This window comes from Bidens hawaiensis, unplaced genomic scaffold, assembly GCF_021521415.1.
Source record: "Bidens hawaiensis isolate Kalapana, Puna unplaced genomic scaffold, B.hawaiensis_p1.1 tig00000458_1, whole genome shotgun sequence".
NCBI lineage: Eukaryota > Viridiplantae > Streptophyta > Magnoliopsida > Asterales > Asteraceae > Bidens > Bidens hawaiensis.
Window position 1 is genome coordinate 2,601,917 of NW_027491030.1, and position 24,116 is coordinate 2,626,032.

The window sequence follows — 24,116 nt, forward strand, 5'->3', positions numbered from 1 at the left end:
GACTCATTGTCAAAAATAACTTTAAATTTCAGAGGTGGTGCTTCCATTTTTTATTTTTTCTTTGATCTGTAAACTTTTAAACTAACGACCAAAACCGAACAAGACCACAACCACCCCTCCAAAACCCGGAGGAGTAGCCTAAACACATTAGATTCAAAACAACTTCTCTTTTTACCTTTACATAATATATTCAACAAAAAGAGAAGCCTATTAATGTCTACAGATGAAAGTGGATGTTAATAGCATTACAAATAACTTGCATCATTATTACTTTTCAAATTTAAACAGTATGGCTCTTTTTCAACTTTTAAAATTTCCCAAAATAAAACAACACACCCACTCACGCATAGAGGTATATGTATAACCTTTCAAACAATATTATTTAACAGTTTCTCTTTTTTACATAAGTTTAAAATGAAATGTTTGTGCATGTGTTTAATTTTCATTTTATAGTTTTGGATTTACTGATTTTCATGACTTACATTTAAATAAAATATATACATGTCATAAGAGTTCTTTTGAATTTAGAATAAATAATTTGTCCAAATGTCACCTAAAATGACCATCAAGGAGCGTGATTCCATATGCTGACTCACTACCACAGCAAGAATTCAAAAACTCAAGAATCTAATTCAGAGAGTGACAGTGACCCCATGATGAAAGCACACTTCAACAACCCATGTGGGTAATGAAAATATGAAATACATGTATGCATAATTTCATCATGTGATGTTTATAGTCTTGAGCGTGAGTAAAAAGTGTTGTCACGTAGACGTCACTTAGTCAAGACATGGTAATTAATGAGTGTGTCAATATATTTAACAATCTCATGATGAGCGGATTGTGAAGATAAGTGAGCAAATAAGACGGCCACGGACATATGATAATAAGTTTATGGCCTTTTAAATGAGTGTTTCGATTGTCTTAGGTTTGATACTTGGGACCCTAATTTTTTTCTTTATTTGTGTTTGTCATAGCCTTAGCGGTGTCTTGACATAGAGATTTTTTTAAGATAATATTTTTTTAGGAGCTAGTGATACATTTTCTTGTCTATGTGCTCTTTTATCGATTAGTTGTTGCTTTAATGCTTTTGGTCACGTTTTATATTACCTGGATTACTATATTGTCTATGCATACGTCAACAAGGGTTTTTAAGTGGTAGTTTATCTAGGAGTAGCCTCTCTAATCATCGAGATATAAAAAAGGTTTGCTTTAATCCCACTCTCCCGGGACCATACCAATACCTTTGTTATGAGTAACATTAGATGTTTGTTTGTAATCGGTGAGAAACAAGCGAAGTTTCTTAAGTGCAAATTTTAGGCGGACTGGCAAAACCGATTTCTCCTCCAATTCCACGAAGCAAGTATTTTCAGGCAAAGGGGATCGATTTGATCATCAATGGATTGGGTGGAGTGGTCACCTGTTTCATCATCAGTTAAGAAGATAATTAAACACAATGATAAGACAAGAAGTGGTGATGGTGGTGGTGGTCGTATGATTGAGAAAAGGGTGTGTTAGTGGTGATGGTGGTGGTGGCGCCAATTTTTCAATTCAAATAATATGATAATATCCTCCCATTCAAAATCATTCATGAAAGCCACAATGATTTGATCCAATCATATAAACACAAAGTTATATTATCATCAATTTGCAAGAACACCAATTAATATTTCTTAAAACTTATTGCAAGCATACAAAACTTGCCTACAAATAGCAAAACAAAGCAAAAAAAAAAAACATCTTTTTTCATTACCAACAGTGTTGATATATCGAAAAATAGTACAAATTTGACTCGTGTCTAGAAAACGTCTTACAAATCACCAAAACAGAACCCCCTTCAACGTACAACTAAAACCGCCACCGATGCAGATACCACTTGTACATTGCAGGGTTTGATTCAAATAAAACCCTTTTTTTTACCGCTCGTTTTATTAACATCACACCGACTAATTCCTCAACCGTCACAACTAATTCCTCAACCGTCACATTTCAAGATTTTGTAGACTTCATCGCGCGTAGGCATTGCCGGAATTGCTCCTTTTTTTGTCACGGTTATGGCCCCACACGCGTTTGCAAAAAGAAGCGCTTCTCTTAGTTTTGTTTCATCCTACATTTACAATAACAAAATATTATTATTGTGGGCCCCATTTAACCAACAAGAAGAAGGCGAAAAACAGTTAATATTGTACCTTATAAAGATCTGTATCCAAAGCTAAAACACTTAATATTCCACCGACAAATGCATCACCAGCACCCGTCGTGTCGACGGGCTTTACTTTAACGCCCGATACTCTTCCCTTGAATTTCTGCACAAAACATAATATTATCCATTTAAACGGGTCCATCATAATTAGAGGTGCTAAATTGGTTGTGTTTACGGGTTGGTGGGTCCGACCCAACACGACCCAAAAATCGTGTTTTTTACCTGTTAATACTTTATTACAATTTTGCAACAAAATTTACAAATGTATATTTTTATAAACCAATTATATTTTTATTATAAAATCTTATTTTGATTTAACTTATGACACAAAAAAATAAAAAAATAAACATGAACATAAATGGGTTAAAAAATAAAATAAAATAAATGGGTTAAAAAAATAAAATAAATATAATTATATTTTTATTATCTTGATTTAAAAAATAAAATAAATGGGTTAAAGTGGCCAACCCAAGAACCCGTTGGGTTGACATGAACAAGACCCGTTTATTTAAAAAGGTTCGCTGGTCAACCCTGAACTGACCCGAACTCGTTTAACCCGAATTTATTTTATTTCTCATTTGTTCAACTACTAATACTTTAAAACTGTAAATTACAATTTTACAACAAAATTACAAATGTATATTAAAGTTACAACTTTATGTCAATTGATATTTTAAGTTTTAAATGTTACCCAACCAATTTAACTTATGACATCAAACACATTAATAAAAATATAATGTGACACGAACACAACTCGTTTAATTAAACGGGTTCACAGGTTCGACCCAACCCGTTTATACTAAACCGAATCTCGCAAAACACAAATAAAACCTTAAAAAAAACAAGAATCCTTACCTGTGTGTAATATCTACACCCATCGGGCCCTTCACTCACAAGCAAAAGCTTAAGATTGGGATGAAAAAGCTTATTCAACACCACATTATCATCATACGGATCGTCACCTCGGGTCAAAAACGTAATTTCATCCTCGCTAACCTGTTTATATAAACATATGGCTTCACCATTAGTTAAAAAGGTGATAAGCGTGTAATATGTATATTTACTTTTATGTCCTTGGTACCTTGATGACATCAGCTTGATCCCAAATGCTCATTATACCATCTCTAGCTGCATCTTCTGAGGGCCATAATGGTAATCTTAAATTCACATCATACGAGAGAATGCTACCCGATTTCTTTGCGATCTCCATTGCAGCTAAATGTGTTGATTTGCACGGTTCTTCTATTAAACTAATAGAACCATAGTGGAATATACTTGCCTGTTAAAATATATCATAACTTAGATCATTAGCTGATTATTATATGAAAATATATATAAAAAAAAAAAAATCAGATTATTTAGGAGTCAAATAATATGTTCACAAGAATGACTATTTTGTGTACAAACTTACACAATTAATTATATGATTAGTACAAACTTAAATATAAAAACTCACCTGTTTAATAAGATTGACATCAAGTTCTGATTCATGAAGAAGCATATCGGCACTCGGATTACGAAAAAACATAAATTCTCGTTCACCATTCGATCTAAGAGTAACGAAAGCAAGAGCGGTTCTTGCTTTTTGGTCAAACCGCATACCCGAGTTGTTGACTTTGTTTTCCTTTAAAATGTCAGCTAACATATGTCCAAATTCATCATCACCCACCTAAAAAAATGTAAATATTAAATCAAAAATAATAAATTTTAGTTTTAATTTTTTTTTACTCATTATACCTTGCCTATGAAAGCAGATGAACCACCTAATCTTGAAATACCAACAGCAACATTAGCAGGGGCCCCACCGGGGGCTTTTTGGAAGGCGGGTGCTTCTGCAAGTGACACCCCGGAAACTGAAGGCACGAAATCGATTAACATTTCCCCAAAACATACAACGAGTGAACCGTTTTTTTCTTGGCTTCCGTTTGAATACACAGGTAAGTGTTTTGAACCATCTGAGTGCACGAAAGTTTGTCCTGATTAGTACAAAACAAGCAGAAAATTTTGACCCGTTTACTTGTGACTAAGACAAATGGGGTCATCATTTTATTTCTAACGGATCAAATGGGTTGAAACTGGACCAAAGTGTATTTTTATTAAAGTGTTATAGTTTTATTGTCATTTTATTTGACATGATAAATAGCTATGGAAAAATTAATTTTTGACAAAAACTGATGTGTGTCATCCAACCCACTCCGAATGGTACCTAAATATTTAAAAAAAAATGAAAAAAAAAACTCAATTTTGACCGGTTTACTTATGATTGGATCAATGATCTTCATCATTTATATTTCTAAAGGGTCAAATAGGTTGACTAGTCAAATACATCAAAACTAGACCAAAGTGTATTTTTATAAAGTATTATGGTTATTATCATTCTACTTGACACTAAATATTTATGAAAAACTTAAATTTTAGACAAAAACTGAGACGGGTCATCCCAATACGCCCCAAATGGTACCAAAAAAAAACCAAAAATAACTCCCGTTACACAACCCGTTTAGCCTGTCGTATCGCCACATCTTGATTAGCCGCTTAAAAGGACCAGTCTTGATTCTTGAAGCAAACATTAAAGATATGTTATAAGAGATGGAAATCTGGACCCATTTACTTAGATGGGTCAATTGGATTCATTATTTTATTTCTAACGGGTCAAACGGGTCAAAACTAGACCAAAGTTCATTTTTATTGGAAATAGGCCATTGTCATTTCATTCTACTTGGCACACTAAAAAACTTAAGAAAAAAAACAATTTGTTAAACAAAAACTGACGCGGGTCATCCTAATCCGCCCCAACCGGTACAAAATACCAAAAATAACTCATTTTGACCCGAGTCAACTTTGACCCGTTACACAACCCGTTTAGCCCACCACATCTAGCTAGGGTTGACAATTACTACACATACAACTATAAAATCAATAACCGGATCTACTTAGGTGAACAAATTATTTTCTTGAAAATAAAAAAAAATCCAAAATTCCAAATCATAACAAGAATTACACAAGCTGTTAACTGAAATCACAACAAAAGAAACCATTAACAATCATCTATCTGTAACTCTGTGTCTAACTGAAGAAACACTAATCGACCCCGGGCAGATTACGGATAATCTGGGGGTTAAATAGATGTTTCCCACGAGGATGAGGTCCAGCAAAGAAAGTTGTTCTTCAGGTGACCTGCAAAACAGACCGTAAGCTCGTCACTGAGAAGGGGGGGATTCCTCCTTGTGACCACCCTCCGGCATGAGAATCAGACTAGATTGCTCTGAATATAAGTGTATATTAAGAGATTTCTAGAGAAGATAAGATAATGCGATATCAGATAATGTCCTTACCATTCCAAGGTGTTGGAGTATTTATAGCCGAAGGTAGGTTTCCAAGAAGGTACAGCCGGCTGAATAGTATTCCTGTTCTACCAACAGTGGGTTACGCACAAGCCATGCTGGTTGGTGGATAGGCTGCGGCCGATAGTGACAAGGCCGGCTGTATACTGTTCCTTTACTGCCGGCTATGCACTGTTCCACCAACTGTAGGCTATGCACGTCCCTCAGTGAGGGTTGGTGAGTAGGCAGCGGCTAATAGTGACAAACAGTACTAGAGGGTGCTCCTCCTCGTACTGTTGTCGGTGAGCTGTCGCCCTGTGATTGGTTCATGGGCTGTTTTGGTCAGATCGTCTATTTTGCCCATACCTTGGCAGGTATAGTACAAAAGATCTTCCAGAAGCATACGGACTGGCTCATTTGGGCGGGAGTGTTCCCGCCATGCTCATTCCTTCAGGTGACTACTGAAGTATCGAGTTAGTGCCTTGTGCGTGTAGCCTTGCTATTAGTGCGGGTAGCCTTCCCTGATGGCTTGTATCCGCAGCTGCGGGAACAAGCGGGGTACTTCACCATTAGGAGGCTTTCCCTGCGGGAACAGCTGGCGTACTGCGCGTAAGGTCTTCATCTCTGAGCATGGTGGGTCCTGCGGAAGCAGTTGGTCCTTGCGCAGACGTCCCTCTTCAAGGTGAGTCTTGCGGGTCCAACTTGGCTCTGCTGGGACCTACCTCTTCAAGTCCCCCCAGTCCAATGTTCTTCTCATGAATTACTAATAAGTGAGGTGAACTTTTGGACTTTAGAAAGGGGTTTTGAAAAGGGTTTTTAGTTTTAAGGTTTTCCGTGGGGATTCCTCCCGCGGTTTTCCTAATGCCACGCAGAAATTCCCGACTTTTCTGCTTGATCTTTGGGTATGATGCGGGTAGGTCTGTAACCTCCTCGCAAGTTAGGAGCGTCAAGTCCCACTTGTGGATTCTCCATAAGGTTTTGGTAGTTTTGAACATAGTGATCAATTATGTTAAAACCACCAATTCCATCTTGGAGTTTCAAACAATATAGTTCTCGACGTTCCCGCTATGCGGGGATGTTATTCCCGTTTCCGCAAGCATGGCCCAGAAGATCCTTCTTGGTTTCAATTCCCTGCGGAGCGCTAGGTATGTGAAGGGTTTTGCCTTGACACTGTACCCGCACTCGTCTTACGGTTACTTTACTTCCAAGGTATTCCTGGCGTCAATTCCCTGCGGGTGCTAAGTATGTGAAGGGTTTTGCCTTAACACTGTACCCACACCCGTCTTATAGTTACTTGGTCGCCGAGGTATTCTTGGCTTCAATTCCCTGCAGGTGCTAAGTATGTGAAGGGTTTTGCCTTAACACTGTACTCACACCTGTCTTATAGTTTTTTGGTTGCCAAGGTAAGGGGTATTTTCCCGCTTACTTTTGAATCTTTTTGAAATTTTGAAATTCGAAGAGTTGGTGAAAGGATAAGAACAGTCCAAACTGTTGAAACGTCGTCCGACGGTTTCTTCTGACTGTGTCAGGACGTGCAGGAAGTTATGGCGATGTGACAGTACATGGTCATTCCAGACGCTTTTTCAGGCGCGTGGGCGCGATTTTTCGGGCGCGTGGCCGCGAAATTAATGGCACGCGTCCTTTCAACAGATGTTGCCAGCTTGCTCTTTGCCACGTGTCATAGTTTCATTGCACCTGCGATTTTTCTCTCTTCCGCATTAAATTCATCGCATTGATTGCGATTAGTATATAAAGGGGGAGAGGCTCCTTTGTAATCCACACTCACTTTTCTCTTCATCTTCTAAACGATTTCCGGTGAATACTCACCTTTTCAGTCGAGCATTCTCTTGAAATCGTTTTCTTCTTTCATACCTGCAAGATGTCTTCTGCTCACGATCTTGAGGCTACAGCCGAGGAGGCTGGGGTGTACGCCGAGAACCCGTCATCCACGTCCGACAAGGATGACAAGAGTACTGCTGGCGAGTGCCAGTGTGCTCTGCCTGTCGATCTATATCAGTACATCGTCAGGAAGTTCATGCTCGAGTCTTTCGAGCCTGAGTTTCCTGAACCTCACCAGACGGTGTATGATGCCCCCAGAGGCAAGATCGGGGTATATGCCGCATTCTTTATCTATGGGAATCTTAGGTTCCCCTTGACGAAGTTTGTGTACCGTGTTCTGGAGAGGCACGGTGTACACCTGACCGAGGTACACCCGATGGCGATCGCGAAGATTCGCCACTTCGAGTGGGTGTGCCGGATTCTGGGCGTTGAGCCCTTCGTCAACCGCCTGATGACCTTCTATTCTTGGAGGTGCATCCAGGGGTGGTATACTCTGATAACCCGGATCAAGGGTTTGAAGATTTGCGCAACCGAGCGCAGTCTTCGTTCATGGAAGCGAGAGTTCTTTTATATCTCCGCTCGCGCCATCCCCATTGCCATGAAGTTCAAGAATGGGCAAGCACTCCCCAGCCTTCACGCCTCCAACTACCAGGAGGCGGAATGGTTCTCAAAAGATATCCCGAGTCCAATCTCCGGTTTACCGCTTTGCGGAGTCCGGGATGGTGATGCTCGGGATGAGCCGGGTGTGGAAGGATGCGGAGGCGCAAAAGATCCCGATCGTCCTTGAATACGGTTTGAACTCTGTCCCTTACGGTATGCTTCATTTCTTTTTGTTGATTTAGAATTTCTTCTAACTTCTTTCCTGTTTATTTTCAGAGGGAAACGATTTGCAGTCTCTCCTGCAGCCGCAGGAGAGTGATGGTCCCGCTCGGATGGGTACTCGTGCTCTCGATGAGAACGAGTTGCCCATCTTGGAGCAAACGAGGGATCGGTTTGTGGAGGTCTACCCGCCAGGCCACCCTATTCTGAGTGCCGCGCGGCCAGGTAAGGCGTTATTCAACCCTCGACCTCTCAATGCTGAAACCTCTGCTGGAATTCCTCTAATTTTGTCATCTTCTGATGAGGAATCCGCAGATGGTCCTCCGTTGGTGCGGAAGAAGAAGGTTGCTGGCGGGAAGGGGAAGGCGAAGGTTGCCTCCACTGCCGATCCGGTGCCTCGGTCTGATTCGGAGACTGAGAGCGAGGAGGTGGCGGGGAACCCTGGTGGTGATAAGACCACTGCTCCGGAGGCTGAGATGACCGTCACCTCCGAGCAGCCCAGGACAACGACGGTGAGCGGCGTGAAGAGATCGGCTCCATCGGGTTCGTCCCCGCCTTTTCGCACTTTTAGGCTCAAGAAAACCCGTAAGTACAAACTTTACTTTTTTCATATCTTTTCGCCATTGTACTTATATCTTCTTTGTGCAGGCGTGGATGCTACCGCATTCCAGGGTGGAGCGGGGAGGAGCACCTCCGGACCCATGACGGTAGGTTTGGTCAACCTACCTGAGGCGATGACCCAGGCGGCTGCGCCTGCTTCAGTTGGTTCAGTTGCTCACCCAGTTGAGCCAACTGTTCCAACTGCGATGACATCTCCGCCGGCTGTCAGTGCCATATTTACTGAATCTGTTACTAAGCCGGCGGTGGCTATTCCTGCGGGTACTTCCGCAGCGGCGACCACGGTTGCGAGTTCACCTCCGGTGAGTTCACCTCCGTTGGTTTCTACCGCGGCGGCCTCCATGCCTCCTCCGACGTCGGCAGCTACGGCCGATCCTTCAGGTATGCTTGGGGCTTCTCGCCAACCTCTGCCTCCTTCCCATCTGCCTGACCTCTTGGATGGATTTCCCTTGGGTTCAGGTGATGGGTTTGGCGGCTATCGGCCTGTTGTCGACCCTACAGGTGCGTAGGGTTCTTTTGGCCTCTTTTTTTTTTTTTTATATATCATCTTTTCCTAACTGCTTTTTGTTTTTTGCAGTGTCGGATTCCAATGAAGTGTATGTTCCACGATGGAACATCCGCCGAGGAACAACCCTTCGCACGCCTGTGGAGTGCGTGGAGTGGGCTCGTCACGCAGCTCCCAGTGGTGCGTTGGGGGAAGCCATGGCTAGCTACCAGGAGGGTAAGCTAACCAATGAGCTTCGGGTTCTCCTGGCCCGGATGCAGCCGCGCGTCGAGCTGCTTTGTCGTGAAAACGACAAGTTAAAAGCAGCTCGTATCCAAGAAGTAGCTCAGGCGCGGGCTGTCCGGGAGGAGAATAGGAGGCTCTCCGCCGTTGCTGCGGAGAAGGAGAAGGCCTTCAAGGCCCTTGAAGTTGAAGTTCAGGCCCGTCTCGAGGCCCGTTCCAAGGCTGCCCAAGCTGTTAACGAACAGCTTCGGCTGGCTAAGGAAACTGCTCGGAACGCAACTGAAAGGGCCACCAAGGCTGAAGCTGTTGCTGAGCCTCTATGCCTCGAGAATGAGGAACTTAAAGCCAAACTAGAGGCGCTCCAACAGGCTCATGATGCCTTGGCGATGGAAGACGCCAAGAAGCTCCAAGAGATCTTGGACCAGAGGGGGGTGCTTGACCACACTGAGCGGAAGCTAAAGGGCGTTGAAGAGGCTACGGCTAAAGAAGTGTTGCTTGCCAACCTCAACAAAAGTGAAGCCGAACGCGCCCGTAACCAAGCTCAAGCTGCCCTCCAGGAAGCTCTGGTTACCAAGGAATGGCTTCTTCGAGAAGCGTTGTCTCAGGTATGCGTAATTTCATATCTTTACACTTTTCTTTGCACATAGAAAAGGTTCTGACACTTGTATTTTTTCTTGTAGGTTGTGCATCGAGTCTTCACGGACACATCATACGACGATGCCATGAGCGCAGCCCTCAACGCTTCTCATGAGGATGGGGAAAAGGCCGGCTTCCTGCTTGGTCTAGGGTTCGTTGAGAAAGGCATCCCGCCTTCCAACTTCCCTTTGTATGATGTGGATACTGAAGCTGTTTATGACCAAGCAGTGAACCAGTATGCCGCCTTCCCGCATCCGGTGGTGGAGAAGGTGAACGAAGTTGCTTCTGCTGATGATGGGCTAGCTATCCTTAAAGCTTTCCTTGAACCACCACGCTCTACTGATGGTGCGGGTCCAAGTGGAAGTGGTCCTGAAGCTTGATCCTGAAGATCCCTTTCCACCATTAGAGTAGATTTTTATTTTTGTATAGCTTCTTTTGTATGCGGGTATGCACCCAGCAATCTTTGTAATATTTGAACTTTGATGGAATAAAGGTTATGTGCTAATTCCTTGCCTTGTTTTTTTTTTAACTTAGCAATTTCTTTAGTACTTGGATAAGTTAACTTTTTAACGTGGCAGATTATAAGTTTATGTTTCGCTTCCTCTTTCATGATTGTGCGGGTATGACCGTCACTTACACTTAGTAAGATGGCTTAACTTTACTTATATCTGACCTGCGTGGAAGTTTTCCTCATCTTTTCCTTTGAAATTTTCTAAGTGTTTAGAATAAGTTAACCTTTGAACGTGGTAGATAATAGGTTGAAGTTTTGCTTCCTCGTTCGTGATTGTGCGGGTAAGACCGTCACTTGCACTTAGTAGGATGGCTAAACTTTGCCTACATCTGACCTGCGTGGAGGTTTTCCTCATCTTTTCTTTTGAAATTTTTACCGTTTTGTGTTTATGCGGGTTTTGCCGCCTTCCACACGTAACGACTTACTTCTTCCCATATTTATGCGGTGAATACCGGCACATCAGTGTGGGAAGTTCATAAGTATAAAGGTAAGGCTATCAACATATTGTGAAAGGAGAATCATTTCCATTAGAAGTGGCTCTAGGCCTTTTCTTTACAAGTTTGGAATTGATCTACATGTAACATTTGCGTAATTGAGCTCCATTCCATGTTCTTGGGATGGAAGTGCCATCGAGCCTTTCGAGCCGGTACGCGCCCTTTCCCAGAACTTCTTTGATAATATATGGCCCTTCCCAGACCGGGGCCAGTTTTCCTGGGCGTTGTTGGTTCGAAGCCTCGTTGTTACGCAGTATGTAGTCTCATACATTGAAGTTGCAGAGTTTTACCCGCGTGTTGTAGTACTTTTGCATTTGTCGCTTGTAGTTCTCTTCACGCACTGCGGCTAAGTCTCTGCGTTCCTCGGTTAGCATAAGGTCTAACCGTCTTTCCGCATTATTGTCTTCTGGCTGAATCAAGACCCTTGGTGAGGGTAAACCAATTTCGACCGGGACCATGGCTTCAGTGCCATAAGTGAGACTGAACGGGGTTTCTCCCGTACTGGCCTTTTTCAGCGTTCTGTTTGCCCAAAGGACGTGCGGAAGCTCGTCCACCCAGCCGGATCTTTGTTCCAAGAGTCTTTTCTTTATGCCTTCGACGATGCTCTTATTTGCTCTTTCTACCTCACCATTACCCTGCGGGTGCGCCACTGAGGTAAAAGTGTGGGTGATTTGAAGTTCTTCTAGCCACTTTTGTAGCTTCTTGTCAGCAAAGTTGGTACCGTTATCGCTCACCAAATTCTGTGGAAGTCCAAAACGACAAATAATAAATTCCCAAATAAATTTTTTGATATGTTTCGCGGTTGTTTGGGCTAAGGGTTTTGCTTCTATCCACTTGGTGAAGTAGTCGATGGCTACCACTAGGAACTGAACATTTCCTGCTGCTGTAGGAAATGGGCCTGTCACATCGATGGCCCACTTCTGAAATGGCCATGAAGAGGTGACTGGAACAAGTTCATTCTTCGGGCGATGCGTGTTGGGTGCGTAGAGCTGACAAGACCTGCACTTTCTGATGTATGCCAGCACATCCGTATGCATCCCCGGCCAAAAGTATCCCGCGTTGTTTAGCTTAGCTACAACAGCGCGTGGACCTGCGTGTACTCCACAGATGCCTTCGTGTACTTCCCTTAGGAGGTAGTTAGCATCTTGGTTGTCCACACATCTTAAGAGTGGGCCAAGAAAGTTACGTCTGTAAAGGATGTCATCGATGAGTTGATAATTCAGTGCTTTACAGCGTAGTTTTCTTGCCTGTGTTTTTGACTCTGGTAGTGTACCTGCCGCAAGGTAATTTATTACTGGTGTCATCCACGTTTCTGTGCCGGTTTGGATGACACAAATTTCCCTGTGCGGGACTGAAGGTGCCTCGAGGAGTTCAATGCGGATGTCCTTTCCCAAGTGGGTGAAGGCTAATGATGCAAGCTTGCTTAACGCATCCGCAGATTTGTTTTCACTACGCTTGACGTGTATGACTTTGCAATCGTTAAAATCGCGCATAAGGGTTTTTGCTTGTGCGAGGTACAGGGACATTGTGTCGTTCACGGCCGTGTACGTCCCGTTGATTTGGTTGGCTACTAACATGGAATCTACGTGGGCTTCCAAGTGTTTCACTCCCATCTTACGCGCAATTCTCAGCCCGGCCAAGGATGCTTCATACTCGGCTTCGTTATTCGTACTTGGAAAATCCAGTCGAATAGCGTAAGTGTATTCTTGGCCTGCTGGGTTGGTTAGTTTCAGCCCTGCGCCTGAACCCTCGTTACTGGCTGCTCCATCAGTGTAGAGTCGCCAGACATCATTGATGTCCTGTGCTGGAGAGGGTTGAGCCTCTTCCTGGCACTCTTTTTCCCGCGATGCAGGCACTTCCGCAATAAAGTCGGCCAAAACCTGGCCTTTTATGGCTGGTCTTGGCTTATACTTTATCGCGTATTCCCCCAAGTCAATTGCCCATTTGGCTAGGCGTCCCGATAACTCGGGTTTGCGTAGAACGTTTGCAAGTTTGAAGTTGGAGAGAATGGTGATTGGGTGGCCCTGGAAATATCGTCTTAACCTGCGTGAAGCGTGTATAAGTGCTAAGACTAATTTTTCGAGGGTAGAGTACCGGGTTTCTACGTCTGTTAGGATACGGCTGACATAATAGATTGGCATCTGGATGCCTTTCCGTTCAACTAGCAGGACCGCCCCGGTTGCTCTATCTGTTGCGGAAAGGTATAGGATTAACTCCTCCCCCGCTTTTGGTGCTGTGAGCGTTGGGAGTTCGATCAAGCGTGACCGAATCTCCTGAAAAGCTGCTGCCGCTTCTGGTGTCCAGCGGAAGTGCGTTTTCTTTAAACAGTTTCTCAACGTTGACACGAAAGGAAACGACTTATCCGCGTGGTTTGCCAAAAAGCGATTAAGTGCGACTAGTCGTCCATTCAGTGTCTGAGCCTGTTTGATGGTAGTAGGTGATTCCATTTTGATAATGGCTTCGACCTTTTTAGGGTTCGCTCTGAAGCCATCTTTAGTGACGATGACCCCCAAGAACTTCCCTTCTTCCATTCCAAAGGCACACTTGCTTGGGTTGAGCTTCATGTTTATCTTCCTGAGCGTGTTGAAAGTTTCTTCGATGTCTTTCAACATCGCTTCTGCGTCAGGGCTTTTGATGACCAAGTCATCCATGTAGACTTCCAAGTTCCTCCCAATTTGGGCATGAAACTGGTTGTCCATCAGGCGTTGGTATGTGGACCCGGCGTTCTTAAGTCCAAATGGCATCATTTGATAACAAAATGTGACATCGGGCGTCCGAAAAGCGGTTTTGTCCAGATCATCAATGGCCATGTGGATTTGATGGTACCCCTTATACGCATCCAGGAAGCATTTAAGGCGAAACGGTGCTAACGAATCCACCTTAAGATCAATTTCGGATAACGGATAACAATCTTTGGGGCATGCTTTGTTTAAGTCCTTGAAATCTATGCACATGCGCCATTGTTTGTTATTCTTCGGTACCATAACGGGATTCGCAACCCATGTTTGATATCTGCTAACGCGTACGATGCCTGCGTCAAGGAGTTCCTTGACTTGGGTTCTACACGCGTTAGTTTGTTCTGGCCCCATTACTCTGCGCTTTTGTACGACTGGCGTAACAGCCGGGTCGCACTTGAGCTTATGCTCTGCCTTACTTCGGGGTACGCCAGTCATGTCAGCTGGTGTTCACGCGAAGATGTCAGCGTTTTTCTGTAGTAAGCGTTTGAGTAAGGTGCGCGTGGGATCAACAACTGTTGGGCCAATGGTAACGGCCTGGTCAGGGTATTTGCCATTGAAGGCCCATTTTTCCGGTTCGGTGATGGTTGGTTTAGCCATCTTTGGTTTGGGTTTAGATGAGACAGATGCGATGCATACCTGGGGAATGCCGGTGATCATCGCTACACCCTCAGCTGTTGGCCATTCCATCATGCCGTGGACTGAAGATACCACGGCGTTGAATCTTGCCATCCCGTCTCTTCCGAAGAGAATGTCGTATGTGTGGTGTGGCTTCCTCATCACGACAAAATCCACATCTTCTGTGCGTGAGTGATTCCCGTCCGTAAGAGTGACGGGGAAAGATAGGATACCCAGGGGGGTGTTTGTGCTGCCGTCGAACCCTTCCATCGAGGCGTAGACCGTTTCCAGGCGTTCCTTGTCTTCGTCATCTAGCTTGTCGAAGAACTGCCTGTACATCACCGTTGACGAGGCGCCGTTGTCAGCAAGAGTGCGAGAAGTGATGTAGTGCCCCAGCTGGCTTTTGATGACGATAGGGCCTTCTTTGCTGGGTCCTCCTGGCACTCGCGGGAAGCGCACTTCAGCTTCCTTCCACGCGCATGGTTCTGTCGCTCGCCTTTTTCTTCCTCTGATGTTGCCATGAACCATGTTGATGCTGATGTCAACGGGCTTTCGTCCGTTGCCTCTGTACCGGTTATCATTCCTTCCTCCCTTCTTGATTGATGCCACAAGGTGTGCAAGTCTTCCATCCTTGACGAATGTTTCAACAATATCCTTCAAGGATGTACACTCCTCCGTACTATGACCCTTTGTCCCGTGGAAGTCACAGGATTTGCTTTGATCCGCATTAGGTCGCTGCCGGATCATTGGTGCTTTTGGCCATGGTAGTTTTTCGGTGGCAAATATCTCCGTGACGCTTTTGGTGAGTGGCGTCCACCGGTGTTTTCGGCTTGAAGGGTGTGTGTTATCCCTTCCGCCAACAAGAGGGCGAGAGCTGGATGAGGTGTCAAAGTTTACCCTTGACTGCCAAATACCTAGCTTCCTCTTTTTGTTCTGCCGGGCGATCCGAACATTGTTTTCTCTGGTCCTCTGCGTGTAGAGGTGTGTACTCTGGGGAAGATCCCTACCCAGTTGCTTCTCTGTCTCGGCAAAGCGCTTGGCCGCCGTCATGATGGCATCCCATGTGGATGGCATGCCGTCCTTACCCGTCAACGTGCGGATAAGCTCTGGGTATTCGGCGCCCTGGATGAAAGCGGCGCGAACAAGATCTTCACTTATGTTGCCCAGACTCAGCTTTTTGGAGTTGAAGCGAGTGATGAAGTCTAGTAAAGATTCATCCTCCTCTCTAACGCAGTTGAGGATCGTCCACTGTTCTTCAGTATATTTCCTCTGTTGGCTGAAGTGTTGGCTGAACTTGTTCTGAAAGTCCGCCCAATCATAGATGTGGTGGACCGGTAAACGATCGAACCATGCCCTGGCCGCTCCAACCAGAGTCATCTGGAACATATAACACCACGTGGGTTCCGTCCAGTAACTGACGGTTGCCCCCGCAATGAATCTGTTCAAGTGGTCGTCTGGGTCGGATAGACCATCATAAGTGCCGATGTTGGACATTTGTTTGGCACTTCTCGGGGCGATTGCTTCCGCAATGTCCCTTGCAAACTTGGACTTTCCTGCATTTGCAGCAGTTGGTCTAAAGGTTTTGGAGAAGTCACGTGGGTTTCTCCCCGCGTTCGTTGGTTTAAAGGTTTCTCCAAAATTCCTTGTCGGTTGGAAGTCCATTTCCTTACGCTTCCCTTTTGCCTTATGGCGAGGGTTTGCGTCGGTATCGGATTCTTCCCGCTCATCGTCCGAGTACTCGCACTCACTGTTCATGTTGAGATGTTGGCGAGTACTGCCGAATTCGTCAGCCTGTTGAAGTGAACGCAAACGTTCATCCAACTCAGCTTGGAACTCTTTCTGACGTGTTTCGGCCCACGCCTTAACTTGATCGAGTGTTTGGCGAGGGACCCTCGTCCGTTTCTCCAACTGGGCATCAGTGAACCCCAGTGAAATATTGTTTACTGCACTTGTCCTGGCTTGGGTAACCGGGGTAGTGTTCGTAAAATTTGTATAACCGCCGGTGTTCCCCCCAGTTGCTGGGGTTGTGGTTACCGGGGTTTCTTGGTCACTTACTGGCTTTGGGACCGGAGTAACGTTAACCATTTCTTCAGAAATTTTGAAAAAACTAAGAATTAGTTCTAGCTTTTATGCACGGATGGCGCCAATGAAGAAACACTAATCGACCCCGGGCATATTACGGATAATCTGGGGGTTAAATAGATGTTTCCCACGAGGATGAGGTCCAGCAAAGAAAGTTGTTCTTCAGGTGACCTGCAAAACAGACCGTAAGCTCGTCACTGAGAAGGGGGGGATTCCTCCTTGTGACCACCCTCCGGCGTGAGAATCAGACTAGATTGCTCTGAATATAAGTGTATATTAAGAGATTGCTAGAGAAGATAAGATAATGCGATATCAGATAATGTCCTTACCATTCCAAGGTGTTGGAGTATTTATAGCCGAAGGTAGGTTTCCAAGAAGGTACAGCCGGCTGAATAGTATTCCTGTTCTACCAACAGTGGGTTACGCACAAGCCATGCTGGTTGGTGGATAGGCTGCGGCCGATAGTGACAAGGCCGGCTGTATACTGTTCCTTTACTGCCGGCTATGCACTGTTCCACCAACTGTAGGCTATGCACGTCCCTCAGTGAGGGTTGGTGAGTAGGCAGCGGCTAATAGTGACAAACAGTACTAGAGGGTGCTCCTCCTCGTACTGTTGTCGGTGAGCTGTCGCCCTGTGATTGGTTCATGGGCTGTTTTGGTCAGATCGTCTATTTTGCCCATACCTTGGCAGGTATAGTACAAAAGATCTTCCAGAAGCATACGGACTGGCTCATTTGGGCGGGAGTGTTCCCGCCATGCTCATTCCTTCAGGTGACTACTGAAGTATCGAGTTAGTGCCTTGTGCGTGTAGCCTTGCTATTAGTGCGGGTAGCCTTCCCTGATGGCTTGTATCCGCAGCTGCGGGAACAAGCGGGGTACTTCACCATTGGGAGGCTTTCCCTGCGGGAACAGCTGGCGTACTGCGCGTAAGGTCTTCATCTCTGAGCATGGTGGGTCCTGCGGAAGCAGTTGGTCCTTGCGCAGACGTCCCTCTTCAAGGTGAGTCTTGCGGGTCCAACTGGGCTCTGCTGGGACCTACCTCTTCACTAACCAAAATCCAATAACAAACTTTCATCTTAATCAATTTCAAAACAAAATAAACAGAATGTGTTTTTAGTTTTAAGTTTTAAGCAAGAAATTAGATCATATACTCATACATGCAATCAAGAACAGATCCGATCCAGAAACAAGTAAACATTCAATCAATAACAGATCAAAGAATACCCAACTACCCAAATAGAAAAAGACAAAGAAAATATTACTAACCTGAAGTGGGTATGTCCGCCATGTGGGTGTGAATTGGGTACACAATTAACACCTGTAAATTTGAAATTAATGAATTGGGTAATTACAGTTAAGGGTAATGAATGTGATCTTGATGATTTGAATAAGAGAGAAAGAATTACCAGAAGAGTGGAGAAGAGGGTGTGTTTGTAATTGTAAAAATGAAGAGAAAATGTCTGCGGGTATTAATATTGAATTGAAAATGTGTCAAAGATGATGAAGACGAAGATCTTGATTGATTCGATTTTTCCTCTAGATTTCAGTTGTCATACGGAGACTACGAGCACATAGATCGCACGCTTGTTTACATACATACATACACCTTGTTTTTGTCTTTTATTATTATTTTATTATTTTTAACTTTTTTTTACCCACGAGTCCTTCAAATATGAAACTGGCTAAATTGTGATGTGCTCGTCTTTCGATCTGAGGAAAACCCTCACCTAAGGCCAACGCCCGTAAACATTCGTCCGAAGGCACAACTGTACGGTGAGGTAAAACTCGTTCGGTTCAAGGACTCAATTAGTGAATGTCACGTACTCGTCTAGTCTCATATCATCACCCTGATACGGTTCAAACTGAATGACGGGAGTATGAATCGAACCTGGATGACTACTACACCATAAGCTTATTGATGTTAATTACAATTTATTATTACTAGGGTGGTTTAGAAATTACTCATATAATATGTTTAGTCTTTTTAAGTATTGATTATTGACGTATCAATTTTTAACACTTTTTATCCCTTAATGTTATTGATTTTAATGATTCGGTTAGCTCACAGTTATGTGATTTTAATGATTCGGTTTACATCCTTTAAGAATCCGAACTATTCAACCTAAAACGGCACGCGTTCGCTCGTGTCGGCCACATTTCATCTTCGGGCCTTCGTTGGTGATTTTAGTCAATGAGGTACAAGACCATGATCAGTTGTACCCATCGCGACAATCAAAACCCATATCGGGAGAGATCAACGAAGGTGAATAGTACATGGTGGTTGATGCGGTTACAACGATTCCATCCAACTTCCATCTTTAACGAAAGGGGGCAAAAGGGTTGTTCGCCTTTTCATGGTTGGGGCATTCCTTGTGATAGTCTCGTTAGCTGGTTAGCAGATGGGTCAATCAACAACACCTTTGTGGGGCTCAAGGAATATCTCAATAACCTACATGATTTGTATAACCGAATATACACGACCCAACTAATTTCCCGCAACAAATGAAAACGTGAAATGACAATATTTCATAAGATGGTACAAACAAAATGTTAACCAAATTTCGTGAATAGATATATACTATCATTTCATATTAAAAAAAAATACAAGTACACGCATAAACTTTATATTCAAGATCGAAAAGTGACAAACAAACTACAATAATTTCTTTGTATTTTCTTAAATTTTGTTTGTCTAAATCACTAGCTAGATTTTGTGTAATTTGAGACAACTATGCATCAAAATACTAGTTTTGAAGAGTGTTTTGAGACAGCCCACTATCTAAAAAGTATAAGCCGTAAGCTCAACTTAAAAAGAGAAGTCAGTAAACAAATATGACACGATACAAACAAATACTTAAAATAATAATATAGAAATTCTATATTAAATACATGTAAACACTAGAAGCCAAAAATGGCAATGGAATTTGCTATGTAAGGCACCATGGTGAGAAGCGACCTTAAAGATGGCATGACTTTTGGATGGTCTCAAATCATAATTATAGCTATTATTAAAACTAATTTTTGTTTGATTCTTTGAGATTAATTGTTTTATAGTTTTTTAAGCCTATTTTTTGTTTGATACTTTAAGGTTAATTGTTTTATAGTTTCCAAACCTATTTTATGTTTGATGATGTTAATTGTTTTAAATCATAGTTAGGCATGTTTTAACATGTAACTCTTTTGTTAATCATTGTAAACGAATTGGAAAAATGTTTTGATGTTGTGTTTGTATTTATTATATGTAGAACATAACTATTTTTTTGATGTTTGGAACGTGTTTATGAGAGTATGAAATCCTTGTTAATATCCTCCGTTGTCCATGTGTCATATAACCATTTTAAAGAAGTGCACCCACTCATCGAAATGGTAGAAAAAGACATGTCAGTATGTCACCACACGTGTTCAGAGTTCAGACGCAGAACTAGGGTTCGAGTCCAAGGACCGCTGACCCTAGCCACCTGAATTCGTCTTTGTTTTATTTTTCAAGCTATCCATGACATGATCGTGTGCAAGCTTGCAACGTGTTTGTCTATGCAACAATGAGATTTGGATTGATATTTACTTGACCCTTATTAAAGTGTTCTTATTCATTTTGGAACCTTATTGGAGGGTTAAGCATATCGAACGTTATAATATGAATAGGTAACCAATGGTACACAGTGGATAAAGCTTCTCGAGGCTTACTAGCTGGATGTGAGTCGACAAAGTGCACAAAATTTGTCAGAACGAGCAAACACATCAAAATAGTTTTTAACACGAAGTTATAGTCTTATATTATAGTTGCTTATGTTTAAAGTAGTTAATAATAGTATATGTTTTTTTATTAAAACATATTAGCATGCCTTTTAGCACTGTGTTAATATTCTAATTAGTGTTATCAACTACTATCGTGGATAACATGCATCCTGCCTTCTATGTTATATAATTAGCATGTATCCAACTCGTGTTCATAACTATAAATGGGGACAAATGACGAGTATCTCGCCCAAGATGTGGGTATGAACAACATCTAGTTATTGTGTTTGTTATTTTATAAAAAAAATATTTGTCTTACTTTTTATGATATCTAGTCATGCTATGTGTGTGTTGTTAATTAAAGTTGTTAAAAAATGGACAATTAAACAATGTTTACTCCTACTTTTAATATCTGTTTTTGTTACTAGGTGATAGAACATTTTTTTTTACCTTCCATACTAGTACTATATATATACTGATGTATAAATTTGAGATCATTTTCCGAGGAGAATTTGATTATAGTCTTGTTCATTCATGGATTTTCACGGATGCAAGGTACTATATATATACTGATGTATAAATTTGAGATCATTTCATTACCTTCTATTTTGATGTAAACATTACTCCTTAATGAATGATTATTTGTGATTACACCTAAAAGAAGAGGCCAATGCTAATTAAAAAGTAAGTTGCATAATGGTTGTTTTGTTTATAAGCGCATAGGAGTCCTCCCAAATTGCCGCATTTTATCGGTTTATCTAGCATGCCATATCACGTTTGCTCTTTTTTTCTTTCTATTTTTCCCTAGACATCATGGTGTCGTTCCACATCCCCGAAATTCTTCCCAAATCCCAAAAATCACTCAAAATAGAGCTGAGATAAACCGACTTGTATAGCCCGGATTCCGTGGAAAAATATCCTGGATAGCCCAAAGAAAGGGGGGGGGGGGGTTCCGTCCGGACCCTCTTTCCCTTCCTTTCCCATGCTCCATGAGTCCACTCTATATGCTCTAATAGTCTAATCACACAAAGTCTAGTTATTTTATTTTGCGTACTTAATGAATAAAGAGTGACTTGATTTCTTCCTTCCATCACTCTATATTCCAAACTTGCTATAACTTTTTTACGTGTTTGCTATTTAGACGGCCTAGTTGTATTATTTGTAATAATCTTTTGCCATAATGAAAGTTATTAATAAAAACTTTATATGGATCTGTTCTCATTGTTACGTAATTCTTTTATCATCTTAAATTTGCATGACACAGAACTCTGGAAACAAAGCCTCTTATAATTGCTACAAAACCGTGCATAGATAGCTTTGGTATAAGTTGGGATACGTAATTTTGAGTATTAGAAGGCTGACTTAATACTTGTAGTCATTAGTCATTATGAGATATCTCATAGCAGCTATCTCATATAGGTTGAGGGGTAGCCATGAACATATCTAGCAACTTTTTTCTCTTATTCATTGAATGTATCTGTTATATTTAAACAAAAAAATTATAGCCCACGTTACTCAACTTTTTCTTCAAGATCAGCTACTTATTATTATTAGGAAAATTGGATTTAAATAATCTCACCTTTAATGGATTGGCCAATAATAATCCCATCTTCGGTATTTTCCGCTGGCAGTCCCACCTTTTCAATGTTTTTTGTTTTATAAACCAGCGTTAAAAAAACTTAACGGGGTTAAGTTTTTGCTTATGTGGCGAGTGACATGGTTTTTTCAATATCCTACATGGCTTTTCCCTTTATATTTTGTTTCCATCCTTATAGTTCAGGGATCTCATTGCAATTTCTGTTATATTATTATATTATTAACCCATTTACCCAAAACCCATATGCCCGTCCCCATGATCCAAAATTAACTATTGAGCCCTAATTAGCTTTTCCCTTTGAATCCGATTGAATCCTCAGACAAAAAATTGTCGATTGGATCCCAAAATGAGTTCGTCATCTTCTTATCGCGCACAAAACCTTAAGCTTTTTAGGAGATGAGGGCGATATAATATAACCAATATAACCAGACGTTAACATAAATAGTTTGAACAAAGAACCCTAAAAAGATCAATCGATTAATCCAGTCATTGTTCAATCAATTAAGCATAGGGTTACTGATGAGGAAGAAACGACGATCATAACCATATAAAATAATACATGTAACAATTTTATTTGAAGGGTTTAACTGTTAATAACAGAGCCAACCGAAGAAAAATCAAGAACACCAACTAACGATTGTCATAACGCAATTAGGTAAAGGGGTTTGTTTGGCGATGGCACCAAGATGATGTAGGCCTGATTAATTGAATTATTATTGACGAAATAGGTATAAACCAGTTTTACGTTATGGTCGGTTCGTTTAACTTAGCAATACTATCATCCATGATTGTTATTACCAACTTAGAGACGTCGGTGAGGCCGATTTGGCATAAAGAATAATTCCCCTAGATCAATTCCATAATTTGGACGAGAATTGTGCTTCAAGAATACTAAACGGGTCACGGGTTGGTACTTGGATCATGGGTACGGGCATATGGGTTCTGGGTAAATGGGTTAATAATATAATAATATAACAGGAATTGCAATTAGATCCCTGAACTATAAGGATAGAAACAAAATATAAAGGGAAAAACCAGGTAGGATATTGAAAAAGCCATGTCACTCGTCACATAAGCAAAAACTTAACCCCGTTAAGTTTTTTTAACGCCGGTTTATAAAACAAAAAAACATTGAAAAGGTGGGACTGCCAACGGGAAATACCGGATGTGAGATTATTATTGGCCAATCCATTAAATGTGGGATTATTTAAATCCAATTTTCCTTATTATTATCACATCACGTGGTGTAAACATTATATAACCTTATATTCTCGTTAATGAATTATTTAAAACAGAGTATCATAATTGTATAAATTTTGTTATGAACGGTTGCTTAAGTGTCTTGCTCCTTAAAGTGTATTTAGTCTATTAATGTTTCTATCTTGAACAACTAAAAGTTTGTTAAATGTTTCAATCTTGCACAAGTAAAAGTTCGTCAGATTATATGCATTGCACACACCATTGTGGTGACATTGACAACTGTGAGTCTGTGACATTAACACTTATCATGTGACAATACCTAGCAACAGTTATCATGTGACAATAGCTTTCAGCTTTCTCTTTTTGGGAGCATTATTAGAATAGGTTAGTATTTTTTATGTTATTACTTGTTAAGATGATAGTTAAGCTAGTAAGAATATATTTACTTATGAGATGAATACCGGAATCATTTATTCAGTAGCAATTTTGGTGTATAGAAGGAATGACAAAAGTATGCGGTTTTGGTTGGATATATGGATTGATGAAGTACCTCTATCAAAAAAATTTCCATAACGAAAAAAAATGAAACGTTGCATGATTGAGGACGGGATTAATAATACTCAAAGGGATATGATCCTCATACATCATTCTTGTGGTGAATTTACATGTCTATACGGCTTGTATAGGGCTATGGCCGTCACGCATGACTTACGAGTGTATAGAGGGGATACAAAAAACAGTTTTTTTCAGCCTATAGCCCTATACAAGCCATATAGGTCTTCGACAACTCAAGTTTTATTCGGCAAGTACAGCCCTATACAAGCCATATAGACGAAAAACGATGTATGAAGATCCTTGATAGATTTTGTACTTTTGTTGATCTTGAAAAAGAGAACTGTTACTTCTAGTGGAACAAAAGGAAATCTTGATTGTACTTTTGATGTTGGGACATATTGTTATAAACGAGAATTCATATTCT

General features: G+C 41.8%; 1 protein-coding gene across 1 annotated transcript; it reads right to left on the minus strand.

Moving 5' to 3' along the window:
* Window positions 1-1,966: 1,966 nt before the first annotated feature.
* On the minus strand, window positions 1,967-18,136 carry LOC143626670 (putative fructokinase-7). The gene is made up of 8 exons (XM_077096679.1): window positions 18,012-18,136; window positions 17,872-17,923; window positions 3,941-4,158; window positions 3,660-3,872; window positions 3,285-3,482; window positions 3,059-3,199; window positions 2,190-2,306; window positions 1,967-2,107 (listed from the first exon to the last, which is right to left on the minus strand). Exons 2-8 carry the CDS (start codon window positions 17,891-17,893, stop codon window positions 1,976-1,978), a joined length of 1,041 nt encoding a protein of 346 aa, XP_076952794.1. The 5' UTR covers window positions 17,894-17,923; window positions 18,012-18,136; the 3' UTR covers window positions 1,967-1,975.
* Window positions 18,137-24,116: the final 5,980 nt, after the last annotated feature.

Bases quoted from the DNA above. Each gene is read 5' to 3' on its own strand.
- LOC143626670 (XM_077096679.1), bottom strand. From the start codon at position 17,893: ATGGCGGACATACCCACTTCAG. The intron at 4,159-17,871 runs GTTAGTAATATT...TCGTGCACTCAG, and splicing joins GGCGGACATACCCACTTCAG to ATGGTTCAAAACACTTACCT. The intron at 2,307-3,058 runs GTAAGGATTCTT...TGTTTTGTGCAG, and splicing joins GGTGTAGATATTACACACAG to AAATTCAAGGGAAGAGTATC.